This window comes from Melanerpes formicivorus, unplaced genomic scaffold (genome assembly GCF_026170545.1).
Source record: "Melanerpes formicivorus ecotype bairdi unplaced genomic scaffold, bMelFor1.0.p_v2 SCAF_19, whole genome shotgun sequence".
Lineage (NCBI taxonomy): Eukaryota > Metazoa > Chordata > Aves > Piciformes > Picidae > Melanerpes > Melanerpes formicivorus.
In genome coordinates this window covers 9,320,939-9,346,435 of record NW_027142371.1, presented here as the reverse complement: position 1 = coordinate 9,346,435, position 25,497 = coordinate 9,320,939, and the positions used below count along the sequence as shown (strand labels likewise).

General features: G+C 41.3%; 1 protein-coding gene across 4 annotated transcripts in view; it reads right to left on the bottom strand.

The window, feature by feature from the left end:
• Positions 1 to 25,497, bottom strand: part of GNAS (GNAS complex locus) — a 149,373-nt gene that overhangs the window by 78,521 nt on the left and 45,355 nt on the right. Inside the window, exons 1-2 of one of the 4 annotated variants that reach the window (XM_068150018.1) lie at positions 17,742 to 18,888; positions 13,745 to 13,817 (exon numbers count right to left, since the gene is read on the bottom strand). In XM_068150018.1, coding sequence (XP_068006119.1) covers positions 13,745 to 13,817; positions 17,742 to 17,880 — 212 coding nt within the window. In that variant the 5' untranslated portion in view covers positions 17,881 to 18,888. Of the gene's footprint in view, positions 1 to 13,744; positions 13,818 to 16,724; positions 16,803 to 16,827; positions 16,906 to 17,741; positions 18,889 to 25,497 lie in introns of those variants that run through there. The other 3 variants (XM_068150020.1, XM_068150019.1, XM_068150017.1) reach the window with 3 other exon arrangements.

The following is a 25,497-nucleotide window of genomic DNA, read 5'->3' as shown; positions in this document are numbered from 1 at the left end:
ATATACAGAACAAGGGACTTGACCAGCGCCCATTTATAACCCATTTGCAGTATGTCCCTTTTTTAGTCACTCATCCAGAAGTGGCATAAGCAGGCTTTTACAACCACCACCTTCAGAAAAAAAATGAGTGGGAAGGAAAGCATTAAATTGTGACTGGGACCGTCAGTCCTCCAAAACAAAACTTGTGGGACAACTTAACAGCACACAACATGGTAATTACAGGCAGACTATGCCTGAAAGTGAGTGCTCACAGTGTTAGAATTTGCTTTAAATAACATACATTAGAACTATTTACTGCTTTTAAGGAGTCATTTACAGAATTCAAAATGGCAATGATGCCCTAAATCAAACTTAAATTAAGGCAGTCTTAATTCAGATACTTTCTGACTTGTGTCCTCAGAAATGTTGCTTTTGTCAGTCTATGTGTAGCATATAGTTTTATTTTTGGACTGAAATGAAGCTATCGTAGAAATGTTACAATCTAAAACCAGAATCATTTCCCCAAATTAGATTCTGTTTTCATTACTACATCCTTTGCTGTGGTAGTTTGTTTGCTGCTCAGATCACATTTCACAGAGGAGATAGAATATAAAAATAAGGCCTATTTATTGCTTTATAAGCATTAAAGCATTATCAAGTAATAAAAGGACCCACACACGATCTATCATACTTCTAGTCAGGGAGGCCTTTCATGGGTGATAAATATTTTAATGAAACTCAACACACTGCAGGTGCATCAGCATAAAGCAAATAGATAAGAGATGGATATATCTCAGCAAACACACAAAAATCTCCCAAAATCTTCCAGTCAATCTGCAGTCCAACAAGAGACATAGGAAGTCAATACAGGCCGGTGAAACAAATACATACACTACACTAACTCCTGCCCTCCTGGGACTAAATCCTGCCTTCTGCTCTATGAAGCATAAACATAGTTGTGCTTCACTCACTGAAAGGAAAAAAAATAGTCCTTATTTAATAATCTTGCGCTTGCTTGATTAGTGTTTGGAAAATAAAAAGCACTACTTAAGTGCTAAATATTACCAGCTTTTTCAGAACATCAGCTCCAAACTTGCCACTCACCATTTCCTTCTCTCATAACTCTTTTCATTCATGTCATCAAAATGCATCATCTTATTTTCAGCCACAACTACTCACTTTTTTTTTTTAAATGCTGCTGGATGTGCAGAACTACTGTTGAGGTTGCCTGGCAACTAGTGAGACATATCAGAAAGAGAGATAAGGTCCAGAATGAATGGAATTGAAGACAACCATATTTGGCTTCATTAAGAGATACTAATGCACTCAAACCATACCAATTTGAATTACCCACACTAAGGTGAAATTTTGCTGTTTCTTTCAAAATACAGACATCCATAATCATAGAGTTCCACTAAATCCATTAAGCCACCTCCTCAGGCACATGTGTTCTGCCTGTAGAGAACAGACTTCAGAATCTGAGCTTTTACCTGGGTTAGCAGTTTAGAATAGCAAGGAACAATCAGGTAACATAGACATTCAGAATGTTTGGCCAGAGAGGATAGTGGAATACTTCCATAAGCCACTATGCTTCCCCATATACTTTAGTATTAGTTTCCTGAAAGTCACAATTTGAAATGTGATGAGATTGAACATCCAAGACTCCTGCAATGGCAGAGCACTGATTAGAAGTCTGCCCTAATAACTGAAGGAGGTCAAAAAAGCCTTATTCAGCAGAAGAGGGAATATGCCTAACAGTTCCTAGTGAAAGAGTTTCTTTCTTAGCTCAAGCTCTTCAGCTAACTTTATCTGGATCATGTGAGGAAGAATCCACCAGTCTGGCACAAAGGGAATCTTCTAACACCACCTCAGACCCTGACTCTTCAGAAGGAAATTAAAACAGTGACAAAACACAACTGGCAAACCACCTAAAAGAAAAAAAACCCCAACATCTGAAATCAAGCCCCAGCTTTTCCACTTCGCCAACAACTGCAGACACAGGACTCCAAGGTTTCGAGACTTCAAATACCAACACAGAATTTCACATATCATAATCTTGTTCAGGGTAATAAAAGTAAAAATAAAAGCCCATAGCTGCAAAGGAAATGGGTAATTTGCAGCACATGAAGCAGGCTTTGTGTTTCCCAGGGCCAGAGTGGCCACCACAAGCATGCACAATTCCACCAGGAAAGCTCTATCTCCAAGAGTCGGATTGAAAGATGGTTTAAAAATAAACCTGTCCTTCCCTGAGAGAGCTCAAATGAGGCTTCCTCATCCCCAACAGATTATTACAACTGAAGTATCCTTAATGCTAAAGAAGTGAATCTCAAGCCTGTCTTTATTTTTCTCACATAGCACTACCTCTACACAGCAATGAAATCACACCCTACTTCTGAATCTTGTTCAACTCCTCTGGCCTTTCTTTTACATTCATACCAGTTAATTCTACATCCTTCATGAAGTGAAGACAATAGCATGTGATATACTATTTTAATAACATTCTCACCAGTGTTGGAAGTCCACTTTAACATTGTGGTTTTTTTTCATGCATTAAGCTACATTGGGGTTTTTTACCACCAAAAAAATAAAAATGCACACAACTGACTTTCAAGTCCTTTTCCATTTGACAGATACTATAAACACTCTAACTCTGGCAAGTTGCATTCAGCTGTATTTAAACAAACTTCTGAAATGCAACTTTTTGAAGGCATCATTCAGATCACCTTAAGAGAGTTACCTGACCTTCCCCATATTAACTCTATGTTCAGATTGCAGACAGCTTCAGACCAAATCAGGCTGGCAATCTAAGGAATGATTTTATATATGTAGCTACTACTACCCTGAGAGTTTTCCAGGATGTGGTCCCACTCATTGTCTCTTATTAACCACTGCAGTGAGAGCTCCACCAGTAAGCTAGCTTTTACATACCTGTAATATGCACAGTTAATTTCACATAGTGCAATTCTGAAAATCAAAATATATGAATATATTACTTCAAATAGCAAAATGGTTGATTCTATCCATCAGATCTGTAATCTTTCCAAGAAGGCACAAGTTCATTCAACAAAGCTCACTATAAGCAAAGTTAAGCTGACCCTTAATGACATTCTTCCTAAACACTCCTGTTGCATTAAAATGTCCACATCTGATGGCAAACATGTGGGCAATCTCTTATGTTAAGCAATTCTTAGAAAAAGGGGAACAATTCTATTATAAAGCAATAAACAGTAGCATTTCCCATAGCTTCTCACATAGTTCCTTTGGGATTCCTGTCCATTATTTTTTGAAAATATCCACATTCTAACAGATGATTCTAGTATTTTTGTCTAAAGGCAATATACATCTGGTAGGTCTTGTGTCTACTACCCCTTCTCCCTCCCCTTTTGTGCGACTCTGTTTTTCCAAAGTATGAATAAAATTGTGAGGAAACATAAAAGTCAGTCAGTAGGTTGCCTACATTACTTCAAATGTTTTTTTCCTGCCTCCCTTCAACTGTGCAAATTACACAGAAATACTTTACTAAACTCAGCCTTTTTTCCTTATTTTTCTCCTAGCCTCTTCTTTCCCAGTGATGTCAAAAAGATACTGAGGTAAGAGAACACTATGAAGTTCTTCAGTGGTAAACATAAGGAAAGTAAACATGTGATTGCATAAGATGAATTACATAAAATGAAGACTGTCCAATTAAGTGAAAGCAAAACACAGAGGTAGTACAATTATCCCAAATTCCCAGGGGTTTGATGAAATTAAAGACTCCAGTGACACAGTTCCCTCCCACTTTCAAGTCAAAAAACTAAAAGGCAAAATAACTACATTTGCAAGTTTTAAGTATCTTACGTGTAAGTTATGGAACATATTTTCATCTACTACTTTCAGCATAAACAGAGTGTACTCCTATGAGCAACTATTTTGAAGCACCATTAATAATTTTACATACTAAAAGTTTGCATCTAATTTAGTATGCTTAGATTCAGTACTGTAAATTCACTGACTCTGTATGCTATAGAAATTTAACAAAAACACCGAGAAGCCAAAGCAAGTCTTCCTGAAAGTTGTACAACATGCCTGCTGCAAAATAAACTGAGACAAAGTATCAGAAAACTGACTTTTTTTTTTTTACTGCCGCTGACCTCTGCAACTGTTTCATCAAATATTTGGAAGTGTAGAAACTGTAGGTCTGGATAGCAGAACTAGAACTGCTCCTCCTGACTCAGTATACTAAGAGTTTGAGCCAGAGTATTAGTAGCATTACTGAGAACCCCAAGTACTCAACTGAACCTTTCTCCTTTCAGTTTTCTCACTTGTTTAAAGAAAAAACATGTTTTCCTAAGCTTTGTATTGTGCTTACAGGCTTTTTTCCCCCCTTGAATATGCAGTGTTGTGATTATACTCTCATTTCAGACCATCCCTTCTTAGCAAATGGCTATATCCTTATAGCTATCTTTTGCTTAGTTTTAAAAGTTATTACAAGTTTTCATCTTAAATAGTCTTAAACTGTTAAAAGCAACACAGAATACATGAAGCTATAACAGTGAGTGTTACATAATTAAATTAAAATTCATGAAACCAATGAGTCTGATTTTTTCCACAGTAATGTCACATGAAATCAAATTTAACCAGCATATTTATTTTTAAGTTATCTAAACTACCAGGGTTAATACAGGTATTATGCATGGTTTTCTGAACTTACTGTGTTAAGTTTCCCTTTTTTATATACCAACAATAAAATAAGAACCGAGCAACATGAGCAAGGCATCCTTTCTCATTACAAGTTAAGAAAGAAACTTACTTCCTGGATACTCACTTCCTTGCAACATTTTCTAATTAATATGTACATATATATTACATAGATAATTGTATTGGCAAAACAATTGAAATGTCTTAACTTGAAGGTGACAAAAGTGTCACTATGCACAAAGACCTACAGACAAGAGGGAGTACGTAAGTCACAACGATTAAGGCGGCAGCAGTAAATCCCCCAGCTAGCTGTGAAGTTACCGTTCAAGGCTAAATCTACTGGGGCTGCACTAAACCTCAGAAGGAAATACTGCATACCTATGCCTGCTCCATTAGCTCACCCTCCACTCTTGGGAGGCTACAAAGGTCCAGCTGGGAGAGATGATTATTTTCTGGTGCCCTAACTAAAAAGACAAGTGAACACAATGACTTATTAAACAGTCCCTTGGAGAACTCACTCAGCTACAGGTAGCTAATTGAGAAGATCACAAAGCTTTCTCATATTACTGTAATAGTAAACACCTCAAAACAGAACATCTCATCAAGATGTTTCACTACTACATTCCTCAAAGAGCAGATAATTTTGCCCCTTAGCTGTCAAAACCACACCTCAATGTATTGCTGTTTCTAAGTAAGCAAGCTCAGCTGTAAACAATTCTAATGAACCACATGTTGTAGAAATAACTATTACAGACTGGTGCAGCTACACTTGCACTGTATCCCAAATGCTCTTGCATTTACCAGGAACTCAATATTCAGTTATCAAAGTAAAATGAAGGGGGTATTGACATCAGGAATCAAGTTGCATTTAAAAAAAAAAACAACCCACACCAACCACCTCATCATGGAAATTCCTTGATTTCAACGAGAGCGCTTTGAGTGACCAAGATTAATCTGAAAAACTTCTGTATCTCAGCTCTTCACGACAAATGGAACATGGGCAACTCAAATCACAGAACACTGGATGTTGGAAGAGACCTTTGGAGATCACCTTGTCCAAACCCTCTGCTAAAGCAGGGTCAACTAAAACAGGTTGCAGAGTATTGAAATGTCCAGGTGGGAACTGAAGGCAGAAAAGGAGACTCCACAGCCTCTCTAGGCATCCTGTTCCAGTGTTCTGTCACCCTCACAGGAAAGAAGTTTTTCCTTGTGTTTAACTGGAATCTCCTGTATTGCAGTTTGTGCCCAGTGTCCCTTGTCCTATCACTGGACACCATTAAAAGGACTCTGGCCCCATCTTCTTGCCCCCTGTTCTTTAGATAATACACAAACACCTGATATGTCTAAAAATAGAAATAAATTTGCCTGCTGAATTATACTTCAAAGCATTAGCTATGCTTGCCTTGATCCAGAAGACAGGAAGGATGCTTACAAAATTGGAACAAGAATAGTATTTTTCATTAAAAAAAAAATAATTAAAACCCCCTTCAAAATCCTACAAAACCTGCTCCCCCAGCCTGAGAGAAGAGAAACCTAAGGGTGCACCTTCGCTTTTACTGAACCTATCCCATAGGGACCATAACAATGCAGGAAGCCCAGCACCCTCCAAAACAGCAACAAGAAAGAACACTCATATCTAGATTGCTAGAAGGAGCACAGCATTTATTAATAACAAATTTTATCTTATGGGACAAACGCACAAATGATGTCTTAACATCATGAAACTGAAAAAATTCCCTTGCCACAGATAAAGCCTAGCTATGTAATGAAGTAAGGGGAGAGTTCGAGGATTGCAGAAACATGAAGGTATCATTTTGGTACCAAAAAATAACTTACCATGAGCTTAAAATGATAAAAAGCATGCCGTTCATACGCAAAGTGATTCAAGCATCCATCTGGATAACTTGGTAAAACCATTTTTTACTGGGACAATCAGAGCACTGCCCAGTCTGTCCATCCAAAACACACAGGACAAGGATAAATCCAGTGAGACACTACAGGTGAAAATTCCACAAGTTGTACTGACTCTGTAACACTGGTAGAGAAAAGGCGATCACTAAGCAGATCTAATTCCTGAGAAGAGTTGGGAAGAACTTGATACACTGACCTTTTTTTTTTTCCTTCTCAGAAGCAACACTGAATTGTGGAATATAAATATTAAAAAAATAAAACTGTGTGACAAATATTGAAGTTCTCTAAAGGTTTTTGAGGATATTTAATGCAGTTTGTGATGTATTAAATGACAGGTTACATAGAACGATGTAGCTATGCTATCAGATGTTTGCTTAAGAAGAAAAACACACCACTTCCACTTTAATTCATGAATGTGCAGAGTGAAAACAGTTCAAAAAATATTCAGAGTAAATTGAGGAAAAGGACTTTAAAAAAATAAATAAATTATGTTTTCTCTCAGTCTCACTCTCCCCTGAATACTGTTGTCCAACCAAATATGAAGAAGGGGTTACTGTTACAGAGATTACTTTCCAGAAATAAAAACTAGAGGCCGAGAAGTAAAAATAGTGCTTCAATAAGGAAAAGCAGGAAGAGTTCACAAAGATCTACACCACCCACAGCACACACTGACTTCATCCAGGTAGCAGGAGAAGCAGAGAAAAGGAAGATAAAGGACAGGATGATCCACAAGTATTTAGGAATCCATGTTGCAAGGAACATCATGGCCAGTGACTAGAATGAGGACTCCATCAGTTGGACGAAACAGGAGATATTTGGACGCTACAGGTCCCGTGGGGAGGAACTGCAGATGTTGTAGGGGACTGGGAGTGACTAGAGAAAAGATCTGGGAGACACAGAACAAGCTACAGAAATCTGACTTTATTAGCTCAGCCACCCACAGAACAGTTTCTTTTCTGTTTTTAGAAGTCAAAAAGAAAACTGCAAATTTTCTACAACAGGGTTTTTTGGGTTTTGTTTTTTTTCTTTTACCAAAGCTAATGGGTAAGATCCCACATATACTCTCTGAAGTGAAAATCATTCACAGCGTTCTCTACTTAACTATGTCTTAAACTCTCTTCTCTCTCTTTTGCTTCTCGGATTACATCACTCATGCTTATTCCACTCTTCATAGTTATTGTCCTCCAAGCTCTCTAGAACTTGAACTAGAAAGCTTTCTGATAGGCTAATAGTTATCTATGCACACTTAAAAAGCTTTTGTGAAACTTAAACCTCAAAACGACTACTGCCATATTTTTGGCCAGTCCCTTCACATGCCAAATCATGTCTGCAACATATGCAAACATACCTTAAGGGATAAGTTGACTACCATTTTTTGCTGTGGGTTTTTTGTGGGGTTTGGTTTGGTTTTTAAATCCGAAACCTGAAACAGGTAACTGAAGTACAAATGTCAAGTTGCGAGACCAGTAACAATAATTCAGAGGATGGAGAGCTCTCAGTGTGCAACAACATACAGCTGGCAGCTTAACTACTGCTTTGCTAGAAGTTCATGTTTCCCACCAACTAGCAAATGTAAGATACATGCTCTGCTACGAGCAACATCTGGTTTGTCTGCAATTATGAAGAAATTTTAATGTTCAATTCTCACTTCCCTTCCTTTACCTAAGTAAGAGTTTCTTGGAAAAGCAAACACACAAATAAGGCAGTTGAAAATAAAGCATGATGTAAAAATGAAAGTCTATGCTTTCGATACTGTGCTGTTATCTTTCCATTTACAGGTAGCCTGAGCCTACTATCACCATCTAAAATCAGATAGAACTAGCCAGCTTTTTAAACTTTTAGATTCCTTCATGTGTCAGTTTTCTGTAATAATTCCTAAATAACATTATTTTGCATTTCTAAAGGGAAAAAAAGGGAACACTAAACCCAAAGTATTTCATTTCACTTGCACATGGAAGTATTTTAATGGCTTGATTTCAGAATGCCTATGAGCAAGGTAAAGCAGTTATTCCATTGACTATTAGAATATTCAGCAACATGGTATGTTAATATTCTTTGCCAAATAAGGCCCAGTGTATTACACAGTCAGAATTTTCTGAAAACTCATGTTACAGTATATGCCTGAGTAGTGGATTCAAATGTAAAACACTTGCATATATTCCTAATGGAGAATGTCTCATATCTCAGGGCAAAACACCACCAGAAACTTGAAAACCCCCCAAAATGACAACTTTTTTCCCAATATAATGAAATACCAATGCTACTTCATTGAGTTCAAGCTTACTTTTTCACAGAATGGAATTTTCCCCTTTGTAGGAAAAAAAAGTATTTGCAAAGAAAAGCTAATTTCAAGCACAGAAACGAAATAGCAATTAAAGAAGTTGTTTGCTTAGGTTGTTTAACATCACCAGATATGACCTCCCGTTTCTTTCAAGTTGATGGAAGTTATATTTAACTTGCATAAACTTTTACAAGCTATATGCAGTATTCGGTTCTTAATCATAGTGTTCATTCACTGCTGCTACACTCTTGTCTTTTGACAAAACTCAATTACGCAATTGTGCTGGTTCTTAGGACAAGACACAGTAACACCTCCCCTGTGCCATGGAACAGCAGCTGAGTTAAAACAAACCCCAAAACAGACAACAAAGCACAAATCCAAGCTCTCTGCCTTAAATCTGCAGAAGTGTCCTGATATACATTGTGATGCAAAGAAAGAAAAAAGAGGAGGGGAGGGAAATCACACACACTGAGCCCCCCTCCCTTCAATCTTTAATGTTAATGCCAGGAAGAAATTATTTTTGTTGCCAGCAGAGTAAAATACAGTAAAGTCAATTTGTTTCTTGGCAAGGAACTGACATGACCACTTTAAAACATGGTACTGGTACACTAATCTAAAGGAACTATGAAAACAGCAATAAGATTTGTGCATATGAACTAGTATTAGCCATAGGGAGGGAACTAATTATTTTAGACGACTTGTAACTATTACACATTTTCTTCTCTCTTAACATCCCTTCCACAAAAATCAGACACATGAAAAGGTCAAAGTTCAAAATCAAAACAGTATCAGATAGTAGGAGAGTAAAGTTACCACGACAGAAGTCGTATCAGTCACAAAAGAGATTGACACTGGCCAATGTGACTATGTAACATCATTTACTGGGTTATGTGAAATAATGGTGGTACTGCAGTTAAACTTTTGGTGGACAAGATACATAAAGATTAGATAGCATCAATGACTACTTTTCCCTTCCTCACAAGCTTCTAAATCTAAGTGACAAAAAAGTTCCAAACTTTCAAGAGGGCTTCTTGGCTTTAGCTTTTGCAATAAGAGAAAATAATTTTTAAAGTTACAAAAGCAAACATTTTTGTCATCTAAGTCTTGAAAATAAAGCTGTTCAGTTCTGCTTCTGCTGTCATCATTAACAGATCTGACAAATATACAAAATCCTGGGAAACTGAGGCTGAGAAGTGTTATTTGAAATTCCCTGTAACCTCAAGACTTCCCAAATCATAAATACTATCCAAACTTACTAATCACAAAGGCACATTCCCCTTATTTGTCAATCTCCACAGTGCATTTCATAATTCAAATATTTCTGTTTGTCCCAGTTTTTCCCATGACACTTCAAAACTGTCACCCTTGCCAATTTCCCACTTTCTAAAATGGTGCACGACAATGTCCCTCTCCTTAGAGTCTGTCAGCCAAGCCCAAAATGATCACAGAGGGGAAAGACAATAAAGTCAGTAAAAGGCCATCACCTTAGAAGCAAAGAACCCCAGCCTCAACATAACACAAGAGATTTTTCCCTTTTCCACTATGCAGTTACATTAATTTTTCCAACTATATTCCTTACTCCTCGTGTCCTCCCTTTCCCATTTTTAATCCTTTCTGGCTCATAAAGATTAGCATCTGAACTTCTGCACAGTCATGAGATTTTATCTTCACTTTATCAGTGGATGCTCACAGAATGCAGTATGCAACAGCAGAGACCTGCTCTTCAGTATACTCATGAAAAGACAGCTGAAGTGTTGAGGAGAGAAGGAAGTAAAGGAAGGGAAGTCACAGGCTTCCTGCTATTACAAGACAAATTTAAACATTACAAGGGGCTCTGTTGTTGACAGTACTGCAAAGAGTAGAAAAGTGGTTTATACGGAGCCTTCATTATGCTTAAAAGGCAGCTCCTCCGTGTTGAAGATGCGGAACGCTGGCAGAACACTGAGGAAGCCATGCTCCCCTTATTTATAAAATTGCTGTAGGAAGATATCAGTTAGTTGATAGCACAGACAACTGAAGTCATCCTTCAAGAGCTTAAAGCAGGCTAAGCCCTTCCAAAACCCCATCCAGAAAAGCCTGTGCTGTAGACCATGCCTTGCTTCTCCAGTGTTCTACTCCACAAACCAATGCCACAGCACCGTTACTTCCCATACACCACCTTCACAACAGGAGCAAAAAAAGAAACATGTATTTCTGTCTCTAACTCCAGATTATAAAAGACACATTGAACAAAATGTAAGTAGTCTTTACTGTAGTTAACTTGGCTAGAATTTTAACCACCTTCCAATTCACCTCAGCATTGTTAACTATTAAGCACATTAATTACCTGGAACACTTGATTCCATACAGTTCCTCAAATAATTACTTAGCTGAAGAGATCAAGGATTGGAGTCCCAGAGGAGATTCTTCTAGTTTCGTAGAACTACATAGATTTCACCTTGTTAAATGATACAAGTCACCTAAATGCACATGACAACTCTCCCTTCAGCTATTTAGGGGCAGAATCCTAAAACCCAACAAGCAGAAAATCTGCACACTAAGTGAAGGAAGCTAGTGCATTTAGCACTGGATATCCTGTTGAGTCACAACAAATTAAGAAGAGTATTTGCGTGACACCAAATAAAAACTTTCGATGCCCTTGTTCATAACACATTAGACATCCCTCGTAACAGGTATCCTTGTTCTGCTTCAACCAGCAATTAGCATAGGGCAACAAAATCAAAGGCAAACAAATTTTGGACAGGACTTCAAAATGCATTTCTTTAAAGCCATATGAACAAGCCACACCAACAGGAACAATTCAAAACTAGAGTTATATACATGGACACTAACATTACAAACATGTCCTCCCATCTGCAGCATGCACAGTTTTTCCAAGCTCTCTGCTGTTATTGATTACATCAACTCTGGTGATGTATGAAAACACTTTGTGTTCTATAATGACTGATAAGAACATTCAGAGAAGTAATGCTTTGCTTTTTCTATGCTTCCAAAAAACCTTCATACAATCTCCCTCATTAGATGAACCCTGAGTCATTTTTCCACAAGGTAAGTAGTGCAAAAATGGAGTAACTGGGCAGAAAGGAAGCAGGGAAAGCAGGACAACATAGGGACCAGCTAGTCACTTTGAAGAAAATACAAGCTACCTAAGGAGTAATGCGTAACTTGAGAGAATTTCAAAACACTGAAAACCATCCTTTTACCCCTGTAAAGTCTATGTTATTGCTGGGGTATGCAATGTGATTGGCAGCAGGGCTGTGCTGGCATAGGGCTGAGGTAATCCAAATCCCTTGCTATGAGAAGGCCAAATTCACCATGTTGCCCTGAAATCCAGCTGCACACTCAACTCAACCCCAATCTACAATGCAGAAGTGAAGTATATGAGGAACTGCTGCAAAACCCAGAGCATGCCCCTGTCCCTCACCATCTCTGCAGGCTTTGTGTAACAGGGCTCCCAGCCTCACACAAATTTGGCTACGCTGCTTGCCAGTGTGTGTGTATCTGTACGTATGTATTACATCTATTCATGTAATTACACCATTCATTACACAGCAGCAGCATTTCTTTAAAGGCATCTGTATGCTTAGAAAAGTTAGAACTGTGTTGGGTCAATGGACTGATACTTTTTAAAGGTGCCAGGGATCCTTGACTTCCACTTTCTTTGTTGATTTTTTTGCTTAGCATCTAATTTTGAGAGTTGTTACATCAAAGTCAACCTAGACAAATCTTTTAAGTCACACAACTCTTAAAAGAGGTCTTCAGTAACAAAAGCAGCCAGCAGTCAAAATAATGGAGACAACCCAGTAGTAGCAGGATGCACAACTGGGCACTTATGAAAAGGAGCATGTCTTGGATAAAGAAAATATTCCTTGTAAAGAGGAACTAAAAACATGTAGAAGTATTGTCCATGATCCTGGGCTAAATTTTAGCTTGGACATTCTTGCTAAAGAATTAACTACTGAACGACTAGTGAAAGATTCCCATAAAGGCAGGATTCACAAAATAGATGATGCTACTAGAAGCCAGAGGATGCCAGTACAAAAATATTATGTTTGAAAATGAGAAAGACAAAACCAGTAATATAATCTAAAAAAAAATTAAACACAGAGAATAAGCTCTGAGAGTCCAGCATCTTAATTCAATTAGAAGTAATTGGGCAGATTTTGGTATACAGACATATACACAGACACTTATAAGTGTAAACTAACATGCAGAAGAATCTCTCCCTACTCCCTAGCAAGGTTAGATGAGAAGTTAAACAAATCTTTCTCAGACAAAAAAAAAAAAGTTCCATTTTCCTCATCTTAATATCATTCCACTTCTTACAAATATCAATTAACCAAACAGCTTTTAAGTGCAAGCAAGAAAAGCTTTTAGAAACATCATTTAACACAAAGATCCGGACAAGCGAACACAACAAAAGAGAGAAGAAAATCTGACCTATTGCCCCAAAAATTCATGGCACAATCTCATTTTGTGAAGAGACAGAAAGAAAAGCCTTACTTGCTCTAAAGAAAGAAAACTGCATTCATTTTGCACAGTAACAGGAGGTATGTTTCAGCAGTATGAATCAATGTGCTATAGCAGAGGTAAATCAGTGTCAGCCATGTTGTGAAAGAAACTGCATTTAAAAAATAAAAACACCACAAAAGTTAATCCTTAATCAAATCAGCTATACTGAACCTTGATATAAATTGTTTTATACTGTCAGCTGTTACTTATTACTAGTGTGTGACTTCAAGTTAATGTCTATTAATTTAATCTAAAAATACACATCCAAATTCTAGAAATTGAGAGGCAGTATCAAGACGAAATTACACCAAGATAAAAAACAACAGCAATGACTACTGTGCAGCACACTGATGTAAGATAAAGTGAAAAAGCGAATGCACTTACTCAGCATTAAATCCATTCACATGCAAGATCCTCATCTGTTTGACTATTGTGCTTTTACCGGATTCACCAGCACCTAGAAAATGAAAGTAAATCAATTTCAGAAGGAAGCATGAGTGATGAAGGCACACACAACATTTTTTGTTGCAAGGTAAAATCAAGAAAGTTGGTTTTCTCAGTGTAAGAGTGAAAAGTGAAAGAAAAAGAAATAATTGCCACTGGAAACTTCAGTTGTAGCTAAAAATAAATGCCCAGCAGAAGTCATGTGTTAGATCTGAATCTTGGATCATTTCACTGTCTATTTTTCCAGTGACAACGTTAAAGCAGATTGCAGGGTCTGTAAGGAAAAAGGACAACTTCAACGTTTTCTAAAGAATGAGGCAGGCAACACCAATTTCTGCTTGCCTCGTCACTACTATGTGATGGAGAGAAAGACTGACAAGTTTGTATCAAGCTGAAACGTTTATGCTAGATACTAAAAAATTTGAGTTTAGCTGTGGTTATCATCATCCAGTCAAAAGACTGCAACTTAAATCACAAGAAATAAAATATATGGATACTCGTATGTGAAAAACAAAGGCATCCCTTTAAGCCTCCACCCACAAAGCTACAGAAACCTCCTTCTCTAATTTGTGTCTTGTAAGCAACCACCCACCCTTGCTACCCTCCAAATCAATCATATCCACAATGAGAAGTAGACCACCTTTTGTGGCTGCATGCTCCAAAAAGCCCCCTGCAGCTCTCCAATTCCCTTATACACCTGCAGTACAAAAAACCCACTCCATTTTACTCCAGTTTCCATATGTAGTTGTATGCTATTTCTACGCTGCTGCATGGATGCCAGTGCACAGGGCAACCCATCTGCCTATAGCACCCGTGTTTCCATACCCGCCAGAAAGACTTGAACAGCAGCAGCAGCATTTAACTGAGCTGCTCCGTGCTGCCAGATCAGTAGCCTTCTATATAAAGTGCACATATTTTTGCAAGAGTAGTATCATAACCTGGCAAAATTTAGAAAGATTCCCCTTTGCATCTCCTGGCTACTTGTTTACTGCTCTCATTAGCTTATGTCTCAACAACAGAAAACACGTCTGTGGCAGAATGGGCTGAGAGGTACAGTTTGTATTTATAGGATGCCAGGCCTCTGCTAGGACATACTGACAGCACAAGCCTCCATTTTGAGCTTTGTGTTCCAAACTCTATTTTAGCAGTTCTATTTCAAAGTTCATGTTCTGACAAATGCATTGCCCTCTGCTTTCTCCCTTCCTTTCTTTTTCCCCTCATGAATTGCTAACACTGCTGCTCTTCTCTCCATAACACCTGCTTTCACATTTTGCCACCTAAATACCAGAGCATTATTCCTTTTTCCTCTCCTTGCTCAGTAATGTTTTATAAGCAATTACAAAGAGTCTACAGCTCTTTATGAAAGCACCATTTCTCCCCTGAACTACCATTTTATAACATACACACTCTATCTTTTCAGGCATATTGCACCATGCAATAAAAACTGGTGACAAAACTAACCAAGAAAAATTAACTTGGCTTAAGATGAGACTGGGTCTTCTTCACAACTAAGAATTACTCAGAAATAGCACTATGTGCTATAGTTGTATTTCCATGCCAAGTAATTCTTAACAACATTTCAGTTGTAACTCTACATTACCTCTCATATTTATGAGCACTGGGAGTCAAAATCCTCACTTAGGCCAAGAACAAAAGGAGATGGTTGTCGCATTTGCTACATAGTCTGGTACGCATAGCCTGGTATGGACATACCTGCATTCTCTGGATCACATACAATCAGCCAAAATAAAGTACTGCATCTAAATTTCTCAGTAAGTCTATTTCTATATTGGGCCATTTGTTAAGGCCCTAGTCTTACAAACAACTATGCACACGTTTAACTTCACCACCAAGGAGAGTTCCATTTAGGTTCAGTGAGACTGCTTGTGGGACAAGGGAAAAGCATGTGTGGAGGGGCTGGGGCCTTCAAAGAGCAGCTCTAACCCGTTAGAATATGTAGCAGCTCTTCTTTGTTGGTATTTGAGAACGATGTAAAAATATTTAAGAACATTTTCGAAGTACTTTTTTTTTTTATAAATGATTTTGCACATTTTGAAAAAGAAACATAGCATAATAATAAGGATGTGAACTTTTTATTTTCACTAGCAATTTAGGTTATAGACTGTCCACAATTCATGAGATACTGCTAGGACCTTACAGCCATAGCTAAACATTGACAATTTTTTATTTACAAGTATCTAAACTACTTTTCAGCCACCAAAACTAAAGAAAACAAAAAGAAAATTCAAGTGAGCTCATCACATTTCTGTTTTCTGCCTCTTATGAAAGTAACCCATCCAAGGACATATGGTTGCTACCTATCTATGCAATGTTCAGCCTGAAATGTGGAAATTCAAGACATTCCCCAAGAGCTGAGGTCCAAATTATCCTGTTAAAAGATTTCTGCTGGAGCCCTGGCTGACTCCTTAGTGCTGCAGGTGTTGCTATAGTCCCAGTCATTCTCCCTTTCTGTTAACTTTCTTCAAATTAGTATTTTAAAGGCTTTACCAGCAAGAGCACACTTCCAAATTCACACCCTTCAAAAATGCTTTTTTTCTCCCAGTTACAGCTGTTTCACACCAGAACTGAGTCAGCTCACTGAGGCCTAGCCTGTGCTCCTCGCTAAACCCCTGCATAATGTGCACAAGCGGTCTCTTGGCGTGACCAAAACAACTGAGATCTCCTAACTGCATCTTATTGTAAAACACTGCTTTAATTTTTTTTTAAATAATGAGCCTGACAAACATATTCTTGTTCTCTCCAGTAACAATTTTTGGACCTTCCCCTTCCTCGAAGCCGAACACTTCCCTTCAAAGCGTATCTCCTGCAAAACGTCACACAGGCAGGTAACCTAAACTAACTGCTGAAATAATACTGAAACCAAGCTACAAATCTTCCCCTCTCTCCAAACGCGCGATACCTTCATTTAATGGTGCGACAGAACGAAGGCTAAGGAAGCCCGCTGGGGCACGGAGGACGTGCCCGCGACCCGCCCGCTGCCAGCCCGGCCCTGCCGCTGCTACCCCTGCTGTAGGCACGGAGCTCCCTCGTCCCCAACGCCGGCCGCAGCGCTTCCCTCCGGGACTGACATCCTCCCTCCGTTTCCCCCAAACGATTCCTCGACTTCCTCCCTTCCTCCTCTCCTCGGCCTGGCCGCACGTTCCTCTGCACATTGGCTTCAGCCTCCGGCAAGGGGAGCGCCTCGGGCCGGCCGAGCCCCGGCTGCCTCCGCCGCTGCAGCTCGGCCCTTAGCTCCTGCCAGGCCCTAGTGATCAGCCTTCGCCGCGGCAGCTGCTCGCGGCTCCACACACCCGCGGCAGGCCCGCAGCCCCTGTCAGCGCCCTGCCCTGTTTATCTCCCAGGTTCCCTCTCGGGCCCGACGCTCCTGCGCCCCTCGCCGGCAGCCGGCCCGGCATCCCCGGCCACCTCCTCGCACTCTCGGCCTCGAGGCCCGCTCCCCGCCCCAACCTGCGTGCCCGCTCTGCTCCAGCCGCAGGGCGCTGCTCCTGCGGGCGGAAAGCGGCCCTAAGCCGCAGCTCCGTACCTGCGGGGCCTGCCCCCGACCCCCCGCCCGCGGCGCCCCGGGTGGTGCCCGAGATTTCCCTGCCGCCGTCAGGCCGAGGAGCCCGGCAGCCTCCTCCGGACCGCACCGGTCTCCTCAGCGCCCCCGGGCCCACCGCCCCGGACGCTAGCGGATCTCCGTTACTCCGGAGGGAGCGGGCTCGCTGACCGCCCCTCGTCCTCCTGGAACGTGTGGGCCCCTGCGGCTCCGCTCCCCCTGGGCCCCACCTCGCCCTCGGGCTTCCCCGTGTCCAGGAGGGGACCGGTGCGCGGCCTCGGCGGCCCCCCCCACCTCCAACCCCACCTCGGCGGGGAGGGGACGACCGCCAGCCCCCGGCCCGCTGCCCCGGCGCCGTGCTGCCCGCGGCCCCCTTACCCAGCAGGAGGAGCCGGTGCGTGGCCCTATAGACCTGCTTGTCCTTCTGCAGCTGCTTCTCGATCTTCTTGTTGGCCTCCCGCTGCGCCTTCTCCTCGTTGCGCTGATCCTCCGTCTTGCTGTTCCCTAAACAGCCCATCTTGGGGAGGGGAAGGCAGGGGACGCGGGGCGAGGGGACGGGAGGCGACCGGGGCTGCCGGGGGGAGGGAGGGAGGCACTCTCCCGGGCTCCCTTCTTCTTCTTCCTCCTCCTCCCCCCGCTACTCGCTGCTGTGGCGGCCGCTGCCCAAAGCCAGAGACATGGAGAGAGCCGAGCCCGAAGCCAGCCAAGGGGGGGCCGATGGCGATGACTTTGCTGCTGCTCTGCCGGGCCTCCTCCCCGGCAGCTGCAGCTGCTTCTCCTCCCCCGCCCCCCCGCTCAGCCCCGCGCCGATCCCCTCAGCGCACCTTTCCCGGGGGGGGGGGGTGGCGGCAGGGCGCGATGCGGAGCGATCCGCGGGGATCTCCACGGACCCGCCGGCTCCTCTAGAGGGAACAGAAATGCCACCCCCTCGGCGCCGCACGCACAGGAACAAATCCAACTTCAGTGCCACCCCCCAAAAAAACCCAATAATCCTCTTTAGATCCAAAGGCACGGGCTCCGGGCGCGGAAACCTCCCCAAATCCTCGGCGGGGAGGATCGGGAAACGTCTCTTCCTCGCCTCTCCCCCCGCGCCGACGGGCAAGAAGCGTCGAGGGGGTCACGCCAGCCGCGGCTCTCGGCGGAGGTCGGGTCCCCTTCCTTTGCTGGCCGCCGCTGCTCCTCGCCCTCTGACCGCCGTGGGTCCTTCCTCCCTCACTCAGGCGGGGGGATCCAATCCGAGCCCCCTCCCTCTTTTTTTTATTTATTTATTTCCCCCCCCTCTCCTGGCTGTTGTTTTTTCACATCAGGTTTCCAGGCGGCTGAATCCTCTCGGCTTCTCCAGCGAGCGGGAGAGAAAAAAATTAATTTAGAAAAGCCTGTTGGGTTCTCCCCCCGAGCGAAACCTGTCCCTCAAGGGAGATTTTTCCCTCGTCTTATTTTTCCTGCTCTCTCCCGCATTTCTTTCTTTTTTTTTTTTTTCCTCCTCTTTTTTTTCCCCCCTTCCTCTCCTCCTTTTTCCTCTCTTCTCTCTCTCTCTCCCTCCCACCCCCCCCTTTTTTTTTTCTTTTTCTTTTTTTTTTTTCCCCCCTCTCCCTATTGAACTGCACTGAGGCGGCAGAGCGGCGGGGTGGGGCAAGCAGGCCCACACTGAACCCTGGGAGCGGGGCCGCTCACATGACAGCCCGCGTCAGCCCGCTCCGCCGCCGGCGCCCTCTTCGAACCTGCCCCGCTGCAGCTCCCGCCCCGCGCCACTCCGCACCGGCGGCTGCTGACGTGCAGGGAGCCCGAGGACGGCTCAGGAGGAGCACCACCTCAGTCCCTTCGGACAGTCAGCCAGGGGATGCTGCAGTCGCTCCGGCGGCGAGTGGCTCTCAGGAAGGGCTTTTCGGGACGAAAGCGGCCCAGAAAATATTTGCAGGAATTTGGGGTTTAGTTAATAGAATTCTAAATTAATTTTAGCGAGGCGTGCCAGGGCGCTTTATACTACACTTGGACACAACTACTGCAAAAGTTATTGCACTAACTATATATGCATATATACATTTTCTCAAGATGAACTCTGAATATCTGTCTATAGACCTATAGAACAGTCCTGCAGAGGCTGATGAGCATGAATCAATTTTTACCAAGGCGGGTATTTCTGGGCAAATATTTCCTGAGCTGGGCAGTTCCCCTGCACACACCTTGCATCCATGCGGTGCCTCTTCAGGACTCCAGCCAGGGCCAGGGTGGAACAGGGGGAAACAAGCCACAAAGTCATGCTAGGTGGACTCAGTTGTTTGCACATCTGCTTTCACCAGCTATCTACTTTCATTTTGTTTTCTAAAATATTTTTTGAAACCTCGGTACATAGTACCTTTCATGCAAGCTTATCACCTACCACTGGAAAACAAAGATTGGCGCTTTGCTCTTTGTACAAACCCAGTTCCCTAAAATACATGGGTAGTTTTTCTCTACTGCCCTGTGATGAGTGAAATGACCTTTACCATACATAAATTATTTATTCTCATTTGCAACATTCAATTATCAGTCCCACTGTTCCCATGAATGCACTTTTTTATGTCATCTGGTTACTACATTTAGAACCACCTACAGTAAAATAATTACATGAAGAGAGCAAACAACCAGAAGGTCACAGTTAGTGTCATCAGATACAACTGTTTAGCTGCTCTTACTGCAAGAGGCAGGGACCTCAGCAGGAACAGGAAATATCCTCACCAAATTTTGGTCTTTGAGGAGGTGCTGGCTAATCTTAAATGCCACAGGTTTGGGGTACACAGAGCCTAAGAGATTTGAGTCTGTGGAGAGACTCTTACTGACTTCTCGAGGTGCTGATTTAGGCCTAGGCAGTTTTAAAAGGTCTTATGAAAGACTTGGCTCAGAAATGCCTAGATTCTTCCAAAGCAAAGACTATAATAATTTCTTGTATCTTTTATATGTCTTTTATTTATTTGTGTTGTTTCTATGTAATTCAAATACATTTTAATTGTGGCATTTATAAGGCATGAAAGACTCAATAAAGCAGAATTCAGGCTGAAAAGTATGAAACCTCATAGCACTTTTATGGTCACAGGTATGAAGAGAATGCAGAAATGCCAGCAGGGAAAATCCACCCCACGCTCCAGGCTTTGCTTCCCTTCAGGTCCCAGCTGTGGGTGGAATAGAGCACACATCAGGCTCCAAACATGAAATATACAAAGACGATAAAAATTATTGCTTGAAGATATACAAAAGGATAAAACCTTGGTGATCAATGCGTGGTGTTAGTGTAGGTAAAGGGGAGTGATAACTATGCAAACCATCCACAACAAGGGAGTCACTGCTGTGTAAATGCCCTTGTCCAGCAGCACACACTCATCCCTGTCCCAAACGCAAACTGGGATAGGCTCAACGAGGTTAAACTCTAATAGCCACTAGCCAGCATGCTGAGCACTGGAATTGCTGCCCTCCTGGTATACGCACCCTGTGCCTCTGTCTCTAGGTTGAGCAAAGCATGAGGTAGTTGAAACAAGAAAACACACTCATCTAATTCACAAAACACCCAGTTACAACAGAATTAAGAATTAGCTCCTTGTCTTACAAGTGTTATTAAAGTGCCAGTGTGAAAAGCTGCAGAAAACAAAGAGAAAGCTCCCAAACTGTTAAGCCTATCAGCAATTAGATTTTTTAAAAGTCTTTCTAAAGTACAGAAGAACACAAGACATAAGGCAGCAACCCTACTTCACAAACCCACCAAACTGCCATGATTTTTTCTAGTGCTGACTTGATTAGGAGAGCATTATTAGAACAGCAAGCATACCAACATGTTAGCTGTTCTAATTATTTTATTTGTTACAAAAACATAAAGATACTGAGTTGTCTTTAGAGTGAGCCTTGTTTCTTATTGGAACCAGTTGCAACAGCTTCCATCTCGTAAAAATCTGTGAACTCCACTTCCTGGAACTCCTGCCATCAGAAGGCTAAGCAGAGGCAAAATCTGACCCCTACTCACCATAAAATGAAAGCTCATTTCCAAAGAACCTGAAGTCTTAGGAACAAATAAATGCAAAGATAAAATAGCTATATATATGACCACAGCACCTTTGTGATGAAAGTCTATTTGAGAGTTGAAAATACTCAAAAGAGAATGTTGAAGGATGCTGCTGCATTATAAGCAGAAATAGGCAAGGTAACATGAGTGTGTAAATGAGACGTTAGAAAGAGACATTAGAAGAGTGGAATAGACATGTAGAAGAGGCATTAGAAAACAGGTCTATTGACTCAGTCCTGCACTACTTAAATTAATGAGAGATATGAGTTTACATACAGAAGATTGTGAGCATTGCACACTTAATAGGTGAAACTAAAATTCATTGCTACATCTGTGTCTGAATATAACAGCCAACAGCCTCAGATTCATCCTTAATCTTATTTTCACTATAAAGAAAATGCAAAAACTCTGTGACATCAATATGCATTTGAGATAAGGATTTCATAAAATAATGGAAGGACTGGCTGATTGAAACAATACTGTTTCACTTCTCAAGCCAGAAACAATCTCACAAGGAGAGACAGCAGGATAATTCCAAGTGAATAACATTGTAATGGGATATTTATAGGGTATGTCCATTGTAAACTTTTGTATATCTATAAGCCATTTAATTCTACTTGGTAGCTGAATGGCTTTTTAGATTGGCCTAACTTCTATTACATTCTAATGAAAATCTTCAGATGTCTTAGTTTTCTTGATTTTTTTTTTGAGAACAGGAATTTCATTGCAATTCTTTTCTCCATCCTCCCTCCAAAGCTTTTGCCCCCAGACCTACTGTTTGGTGCCTGAAACTGGGGAAAGATCTGTAACTCAATCTTGTAATAAACACATACTGTGCTCAGTTGAGTAGTCCTACTAAAGGGCATAATTTATGCAGAGTTTACTTTTCCCAGCCAGGACAAGTATTTGAGCTTGATTTACAAATTGTTAGAAAGATTTGCATATAGAATAGAAGCTGACTATCAATAACAATACAAGTTGTTGAAAAGTGCATGTCCCTCAAACTATCCTGTAGACATAAATTTCTGTCCTCTGAAGATTTACATATAATACCTATAGGTGTCACCACTTGGAAGAACATCAATAAAAATACTACAATTTTGGTATTTTCTTTAAAAAAGTAGATTGAGACACATACTTTCATACTTCTGAGACACATACTTAATCTTGTTCCATTCTTATACCTTCTGAAGAGCAAGCATGAATGGATGAAACTTACTGCTTAACAATTCAGATGTTGCATCTCTTTTACCCTCAATCAATCAGAGCTAGGCTCTGAATTCACTCAAGTTACTCTTGTTTTTCACAGGTGATTATAAGGCCCAGATCAGGATGTCCATCTTATACTAGAGATGCCTTCCAAACCCTCCAGGTGACAAATGCCCTTATTTCCTATTGCAACAATTCACATTTGTTAGGAAGTTGAAGGTACAGAGTACTTTGGATGCCCCAGCCTCCAGAAAAAAAGAAATGGTTAATTAGTTTTCAGATGAGACAGTTGTACAGTTCCTTACAGGCTCAAGCTGTCCACAGTGAACATGACCTCATAAACTTTTGGCTGTGAACTGAGGGGGTGGAGTTGTGACCAAACCAATGTGCTCATTTGGAAGGGAAGACAGAGATGACATCACGCTTCAGCATCCCTTAGCAACCTGATTGAAATGGCATTGCAGCTTTTGAGGAGGTTGTCAGCCTTGCTTGCCACTGGAATAGCCCTGTATTTCAGTTCCTACAATGGCTGAGGAGCAGAGAACACAAAATTCGTAGTCAGAAAGTAAAAGTGGTGATGTAACTGTATGATTTCCTTTATTTCTGTTTATAGGAAATAGCCTATTTTCAGCAAGTCTTTTTCATGGAAGGATACAGAACTCAATTAATCTGGGGAACAGATGAAACAAGTGGTTCTTATAGCAACACCTTTATCTCTGATTTACTTTAGACTCTTTCCACTTGAAAATTAGACTGTAAACTTTGTAACATTCCTCTTGATGATATCAAGATGAACTAAAAGACAGCAAGGCTCACATGAAAAAAAAAACACCAAACTCCACAACAAAACAAAAAAAAAACTAAACCACAACAGAAAAATATTGTCTGATTTAAAGCTGTTAAGGAGTGGTTCAGTGAACAACAAACAATGGGTCACTTCCCTACACACTGAAAATGCAGTTCCAGCCATGCATCTCAGTTATCTCCTCTCCCTACTCCTCACACCTGCAAGACTGTTCCATTCCTGAGAGTTAGAGTCTTTTAATTAGTCATAGATAAGGAATAATCAAGGTTCTGATTGAGACTTAGATCAGGCTTTGAGCACTATGAAGGCTCCCATGGCCTCTTGCAATGACTCAGGTCTGCTGCTTATGCTTTCCTTGAAGGCATCCTCCATGAGCTATCATCCTGCAAAATCCTTTGGACTCTTGAAAGAACGAAACTCAGTGATAAAAAGGGAGACAGTTTCAAAGTCTCCAAGTTATCCTTTGACCTGCTGCACAAGGAACCCTCGAGTAATCTCAAGCCCGTTTAAAGGAGAAACAAACAAATTAAAGCCAAACAAGAACTGAAAAAGAAAAAACAATGCAAATAGTTTGGGACTGGAGCAAGAATCCAATGTGGCATTTCTTTCAGCTGTTTCCTTTGTGGCGGCTTGCACAAAAATCACTTTTAAAGGTAAACAAGGTAGGAAATGAAGCCATTATCAATAAAACCCAGGGAGGGCAAAGGAGGGTCATCAAGTAAAACTAACAAATTTGTCTATCATATGGGCAAGAGTGAGCCTATCCAAATGCAATGAAACAAGTATTGTCAGGAAGAAATAAATGCACCACTAATGTATTCAATAAAGAACAAACCCAAAACACTTAGGTACAGATACTCCAAAACAAACAGAATGAAAAGGAGATACTTTCCTCTCTGGCAAAGAAGAAGAATTTTTCCATACAGAAATTCTACACTTGAGAGGGATTTTTGTTTTGTTTTTAAATAAAAACAAGCCCAAAGTCTACTAATAGAATTAACCAAGACGTTCCTTTAAACCAAAGGAAAAAAAAAAAAAGCTTGCCTGCCTCCTTTCACTTTGAGGCTTTTCCACAGAAATGTTAAAAGACACTTTAAGGAACTCATGGAATTATGGAAATAACACACTGAATAAGAACGTTTCACCTAGCAGCTTTTCTTACATTCTTGCAGTTCACCCCCCCCCCCCCCCCCCGATATTCCTTCTCAGTACTCATGCACTGCACTTTATTAAAAACCCCTCTTATGTAAGTGAAGCAGCAGCACATCCGAGCTCCATGCATAACACATATGGAATGCCGATTACAAACAAAAGCTGGAACAAGTCTTTTCTTCAGATTCAGTTTCAATATTTGTCAACATTCACTGCAGACCTACCCCCCGCTGCAAACTTTTCCACAAAGAGGAGTTCTGCTTTAATCTTTGTTACATTTGGGTTACAAAACCCACAGAGGCAGTAGTAGCAGAGGCTGTTTTCGAACTCCTAGGTTATAGTCAGGTCCTGCAAAGAAGCATGAAACCCCCAAGCCTTTTTCCTGATGAGAATGTCAGCAGAGAAGCAGCTTCTCCTGGCTTCACCTCCCCAGCACACCAGGCAGCCAAGCAGCCCAGCACCAGCTGTGGTTCCCACTGGAGCAGGGTGGGAGCTAGGGCTGAGTATGGCTTAGGCTCAGCATGACCCAGCCTGCTCTCCAGCAGCACAGTTAGCTGCTATCCCTTCACACTAATGTTATTTATTACTGACACTGCATTCTCATTTTATGGTGCAGAACAGGAAAGAGAACAAGCGGATTGTTAAAATAGTTCTTGCTACATTGTCACACAGGTTTTAATGTGCTGTAAACATTCCTCTCCTCCTTTTACATTGTTTTTAAATAGAACGATGTTCAGGCTTTCACGCTCAAAATACCTTTACATTTTAGTGCTAGCAAACCACAATACTCTCAATACCAGAAGCCATTATTAGAGACAATCTACAAGGAAAACAGAACGGGGATTTTGCTTCTCTGTCTTCGCACTGCTAAAAGGCCTAAAAGTGTTTCCTTTCAGAAAGGGTATTTTCTCCTATCTTTTTCTTCAGATGGAAAAGCG